Source organism: Tiliqua scincoides, chromosome 4, assembly GCF_035046505.1.
Source record: "Tiliqua scincoides isolate rTilSci1 chromosome 4, rTilSci1.hap2, whole genome shotgun sequence".
In the NCBI taxonomy this organism is placed as follows: domain Eukaryota; kingdom Metazoa; phylum Chordata; class Lepidosauria; order Squamata; family Scincidae; genus Tiliqua; species Tiliqua scincoides.
In genome coordinates this window covers 134,875,563-134,882,070 of record NC_089824.1, presented here as the reverse complement: position 1 = coordinate 134,882,070, position 6,508 = coordinate 134,875,563, and the positions used below count along the sequence as shown (strand labels likewise).

General features: G+C 39.7%; 1 protein-coding gene across 5 annotated transcripts in view; it reads right to left on the bottom strand.

Annotated features, from left to right (window-relative positions):
- Positions 1 to 1,801: 1,801 nt before the first annotated feature.
- DIPK1A (divergent protein kinase domain 1A) overlaps positions 1,802 to 6,508 on the bottom strand; it is a 29,769-nt gene continuing 25,062 nt past the window's right edge. For all 5 annotated transcript variants that reach the window (XM_066626624.1, XM_066626629.1, XM_066626628.1 and 2 more), the window contains 2 exons: positions 5,850 to 6,026; positions 1,802 to 5,290 (listed from right to left, as the gene is read on the bottom strand). In XM_066626624.1, the coding sequence (XP_066482721.1) occupies positions 4,478 to 5,290; positions 5,850 to 6,026 (990 nt within the window). In that variant the 3' untranslated portion in view covers positions 1,802 to 4,477. The remainder of the gene's footprint in view (positions 5,291 to 5,849; positions 6,027 to 6,508) is intronic.

Below are 6,508 nucleotides of genomic sequence, written 5' to 3'. Positions count from 1 at the left end.
CCTACTGCAGCTGCCATGGGTAACGGGGGGGGGGTGGGAAGAAGGCAGAGGGAAAGAGACCATCCCCCCCAAAAGCATCCATCCAGAAAAGGGGGAGACAGAGGTGGAGATCACCCGCAGCGCAGAGGAGCCAGGCGAGAGGCGTTGTCCATTCCTTCCAGGGGTAAACCTGCCCCCAAGCAGCCCAGCAGTGTCTCTCCCCGTGGCTTCTTCTCTCCCCTCCCAGGGCCTCCCCCCCAGATCAGCGGTGTGGGGTTGCCTTCCAGCACCCCTCTCTGCAGGTGGAGCAGGCGCTCACAGAGACGATCGGGAAAGCGCAGGGTCCTTGCGCAGCTGACCCTTGCTTGGGGAGAGAGCAATGGGAGGGATGTTTGCAGCAGTGGGCTAAATGAAGGGCGCGGGGCACCATTCATCGGACTCAGGTCCTTCCCTGGAGAGCCCGGGCCCCTTGCGTGGGAGGGGCAGCAGGGGGAGGTCCTCAGCACCCGGACTCTGGAGCTGCAGCAGACGCCTGAGAGCCACTTGTGGCTCTGGAGCCAGTTTGCCAACCCCTGGTCTACACTAAAATGGAACATGCATCATTTATGTATAAAGTTGGCTCTGACCTATAAAATAGTTGTACTGGAACAAGTCTCTGAACAGTGCCAAGACTTCTAGGGCCTAGTCCTACTCAGAAGTTCCATTGAGCTAAACAGGATCTACTTCCAGGTAAGTGGGTGTAGGATTGCAGCCTTAGTAGCTCAGAGTTACTGCTTTAAATTACAGGGGGCCATATCTGTAGATTGCATATCCATGGTTCCACTTAACTGCAGGTAGGATCTAAGGCAGGGTGTCAAACTCATTTCATACCAAGGACCAAATGGCATTCATGATGCCTGCAGAGGACTGAAAATTATGCCATTAGCCACAAAGTATTGTCATTAAACAGGTCATAACCAAAAATGAGCATTTTCTCTCACTTAGGAATTCATTAGCTGCAAATGCAGAAAACACTCAAATCTTTATCATATTTCAAGATATGGGAGAGCCCAATTTTTGTGTGGGCTGCCCTTTCAGCAGTAACACCTCAGCACTGCACAGCAGCTGAGAGCCAGATAAAAAGCTTCTGCAGGCCACATTTGGCCCCCTGGCCTTATACATGTGATTACACATGGCCCCTGCAAGCCTACAGAGGCAAGGGGAGCCTCTGGAGAGCAGGGGGCATCCCCAGTTTCAGTTAACAGTGGTGGGGTCCAGAATAGAATCCCTTCAGATACCAGAGCATGCCTATTAGTCTGGTATACAAGCTGATCATATATGCAATTTTACCTCAAAATGTTTCACTAGAGGACACTATAGTCCAACAATTAAAATAATGAAGGGTTCAAGAATATGTCTCACCATCCTACTTATCAGGTTTGTCATTACTGACTTAATAGCAAGTTCAACTTTGCATCACATTTGTGAAGGATTAACAAATGAGGTACTCTTAATGTACCAGCCTTTGCTAAAAGAATATTCTGAGCAGAGAAAGCTAATACTTTCCATGTAAATGATTGTCCAGTAAGATATCATTTTACCCATTTTGTTTCTTGTATTTTGGGAGAGATGAATTCAAAAAATGAACTCCTTTTACATCATATTAGTGAAATGTCAAACTAAGAACTGGTTCCTGGACCTCAAGCTACCTGTTTTGATATATAATACTTAAAACTAATACGTTGCTTGCATTCACCCAGAATTGGAGGTGGCTTTCTACTCTGCTGTAAATTTGTCTTCCATATTCATCTTGTAAAAATTTGTGAAATGAACACTAATGCTGGAAAGGGAAAGTAATTCCAGTTTATTGTAAACAATATTTAAAAGAAAAAACTTTTGAAGATGGTGCAACAGCAATCAAAATACAGTACAAACTGCATTATTGACAAGTTGTTATTCCAACATTTCAAATACCTAGAAATATTTGGCTCAATTTTTTCTTTTCACTGAGCAATGACTAACAATATCAACATTCAGGTTTACTCAGCATGAATATGGTTCAGTGGTTGCAATTATTAAATGCTGCCTCTTGAAGAGCATCTGTCATTTAAAAACAAAGTGGACATTGTGCAAGAATATTGTTAGTAAAAAATATTTACACAAGGCAAAAATGCACAAGATTCTAAAGCAAAATATTAAAATTTCACACATTGTACAGGGAACAATGATCATTTTGCTTTGTAAGTGCATGTTTGTTATATAAACAAACATACCTTTGCTGCCAAAGTAGCATGTTGAAGTAGTAACAGGTGGAGATACGCTTTAAAATAAAAGAATTTCCAATAACTCAGCTCCCTCTTCTAACAGAAATCCAAATAAAGTGAGAGATGGAAAGTGTGAATTAGTGTCAAGCATGTGCAGAAGTGCTTCACAAGAGCTCTGCTAAACAATGACAAATGCCATCTCAGCAGAATTAGGGAACTGGCTGACTGTAATTTCAAACAGCAAGGAGCAAAGGGAAGATTATCCATTTGTGGTCAAAGTTGTCAAATTTGTTCCAAAGTGAGACACATGCAGCTAGCCCCATGAAATAGTATATAAAATAAATAAGTACCACACAGTCCTAGAAAACTGAACTAGATGGGATGCTCTTAAAGTTTTTCATTATCTTGTTTCATTGTGCTGCTTTGCAAGCATAGATGTAACCTCAGTTCAAAACACCTAGGAACCCTCGTGAAAGGCAAGACCTGATTTAAAAGCCGGCCTGCCACATAATCCTAGGATAAGTTTAGACATTGCATAATATTAATTCCAAAATATACTTTAAAGTACCACCAAATTTCAAAGTGGCAGATGAAGAGCTTGATCTACAAATAGATTAATCCAGAGCAACTAACCTATTTCATTTTTGGATGAATAGGGTTAGAGCCAACAATTATGGAGCAATTGGATTGCTCATACAACTAGGCAAAATCCAGCCAATAGTAAGCACATTTAAATTCCTCCAGTTTCAACAAGAATGCAGAATACATACTTAGCTTCCTTTTTGAAGTCAGTGGAACTTGGGGATGCACCCTGTACACATGTGCTTGGAAGCTGTTCTCACTCATGCAATATGAATTACTTCAGAGTCAATATGTACAGGATTGGACTATTAGATGTGCTTGCCTTTTGCCAGATTGTAGCCTATGGTTTTCCATTATTTTTTCCCTATCCAAGAGACAACCATGATCAAGCTATTCGTCACAATCGTGTTAATCTCCCAACCCATGTACATATTTCAGTGTCTGCCAATTCTTTAGCTTCAAATGTGTAATATTTAACCCTTTGTTGTGCATTTACTTACACTGAGACTCAGATGAGGAGTGTTCATCAGTTTATTTTGTTAAATATTGCTCCTACAAAGTGTGAGAGAGATTGTGTGTGTGCGCATGCATGCATGTGCAATATGCTGTAAATCCTTAATTGCTTAATTGCAATTAAAATCCTTAATTGAAGTTTCAGCTAACTTAGTAACATTCAATGTATGTATGAGGTAAATGTGTTTACAAATGTAAAAATCTAACAAAAAGTTCTGGTTCCAAAAACCTCCAGTTTAAAACATTTTTCAATTGTCACATTGATTTTATTTCTTAAAAATCACTAATGTGCAAATTCTGCCATGCTAAAATTAGTAAACAACCTCAAAAATATTCATTTCCTTTATAAACAGCAGCTTGGATTCTATCCTGTTAATTTCTAATTAGTGGTAGGTCTTCAGGTGAATGGTTTGTAAAGTTACTTGCAAGTAACATACAATAGATTCCAAACAAGTTTTTAAAAGCACCATGATGACCCATTTGTAGTTTTTGGGTGGAGGCCAGAAAGACAACACACAGAACATCTCTCAGCATGTTTTAGTACTGCAACCCTCTCAGGATTATTCCTTTAAAAAGTGCAAGTGGGACTCATACTTCAGTACTCTTCCACTTAAAAAACCAAACCATGCTTATGGAAAATGAACATAGCAGAGAGAAGGTCAAGCTGCACTCTTTCACCAACATGCTAGACTTCCATGATCAGGAAGTTTTTGAAATGGCCGAGTGTTCAAGTGGAATCCCACATTTGCATCCTAACATGGTACAATCCTAGGAGGTCTGCCCCACATGCTTTTTCTGAATATGCAAGTTTGGTTCGAAGAGTTGTCACTCACTGCGGGAACACAGTGAATATTATCAACAGAATGCCCTTAATAAAAATCTGAATTTGGGGGACGGGCAAGAGAAAACACTGAACTCATATTCTTTATTCCCCAAATGGGAGTATTATAGCCATATGGCTTTAGTAGTCTCTGCCAGGCAGATATTTAGAGAACACATTTTCCAAGTGGCAAAAAATTACCATGGTGGCAGTGTTTGAAGGAGTGCTGATGAAAGATGAGGCTAAATAAAGAGCATTGTTTTTAAAATGTTGAAGTTGCATTCGACACAAAGTGGTCAGTTCCTACAGCAGCAACCTTTTATTTTTCTGAGGAAAGAAGCTAAGAATCATTTGTATGAGATATTTTCTTCCACAGTAAAGTTTTCAGATTGTTTAGTATTAAGGAATGCTCCATTTCCATCTGGTTCGCTGAGACTTTCAGGGCAATACAGGAGTACAGTTGTTTTTCCAACTCTTCATGTATTTCTAGAGGAGCCCCACGAAGCAGGTAGTCTTTAAGTAACTGGCACACCTTTGCCAAGTTTGGCTGAATTATTTCTGTGGTACATTTCATTTTACTTTGGTCACACACAGTCCTACAGTCTGATCCATACACACAATCCAGGTCAGACTCACAGTGACGATCTTTAATTAGTTCTTTCAAGTTCATTTCTGGCACTATTTTTCTCATATCCACCATTTTCAAGTCATATTTATCATTGTAACCCAGATTTTTGGCACTCGTATCACACATGAGAAAGTTCCCATAAGGTCCATGGAAAATGTCTTCCACAAATTCTAGAAGCCCTATGGCTATTTTTGCCTTTCTAGGCCATGACGGAGTAAACCACTGGTCCATGCTTCTTCTGAAACCAGAGGGAATGAAGAGTTCTATGATCCATGGAAGGCTTATTCCAAACAGAGAGGTATATTCAACTTTTTCCATCACATAAAGATCACCACAAAAGCCCAGCAATTTGGGAGTATGTTCTTTATCCTGGAGGATGACCATTAGCAGAAATTCGTTTAGTTGGAGAAGTGCCCATGCTGACTTTGCTTCTGGCAAGGAAACTCTACCATCTTTGTTCCCATCAGCAACAGATAAGATGAGGTTAACCAATTCAGAAAGGTTTCCCTGCTCACCTAGTTTTGCCTAGAAGGAAGCCATTATATAGAGTCAAATATAATATGCATTTGCTCTTCAAAAGAAATATTCACCATTGTTTGCAACCAACACTAAGGTACACCAAAGACACATTTAAAATTATTGGTATCCCATTGAATGCCAGATGCAAGGGAGAGCACTAGGATGCTGGTCTCTTGTTACCTGGTGTGCTCCCAGGGGCATTTGGTGGGCTGCTGTGAGATACAGGAAGCTGGACTAGATGGGCCTATGGCCTGATCCAGCAGGGCTGTTCTTATGTTCTTATAAATAAACTGCAGACAATTGTAAAATAGCAGCAGACCTTTCCCTGTTTAAAGTATTCTTGGGTGAAAAAGGGCTGTTTTCTCTTACACTGATTTAAGTTGGTCCAAAAAAATGCATGCATTTTGTTAAAATTAGGCTCATCTTTAGATGGGAGGGCACCCCATTTTGGCCTTTTAACTTTCTGGTGGCAGCCTCTGCCTCTTTCTTGATAGCTTCCAGCTGCAACCACATTGGACCACCACACCAGTAATGAGGATACAGACAAGAAAGACAATATACTTACTTTAAAAAGCCCATAGACCATTTCCTTGAATTTCTGGACAGTGGTCCCTCTAGTTGGTTTATCAAATAGAATTGTTTCTTTCCTTGGTTCTAGTTCAGTTCTGAGATCAATGGGAACAATTTCTTCCATCTGACATTTTATAACACCTTGCAGATTGCGCAACACTCCTAAATACATCTGTACAAAAGAGATGAGACAAAGATCCTAGCAGAAAATCCTTTATGTCTCACTAACAGCTATTAAATGCTTCATTGACTAATTGATGAAAGATGTCACAAATTAGGTAGCAAATTTAATAAAAGTTTTACTGCCAAAAGGTGCAAATTCACCTTAGAAGATGCATTTCTTGTTTACGAAGTAGTGCCTTATGCAATATGTATTGTTTTTCTTTAGAATTCTTGAGTTTATTCATATGCAAATGTACACCATTTAATCAATTCACTACCATTCTATAACTAGCCAACATCCCTATCCATATCAACACCATAGTTTTAAAGCAAATGTATTCAGAAGCATTTGCTTTAAAATAGTTTCAATAGTTTCAGATAGTTTCAAGTATAAGATGCAACATATAAAACTCATTTTATCAATTACTTGATATTAAAATATGTTTTTACACTAGTAGCAGAGTATGGCCAAATACAATGGCTTTAGTTTCT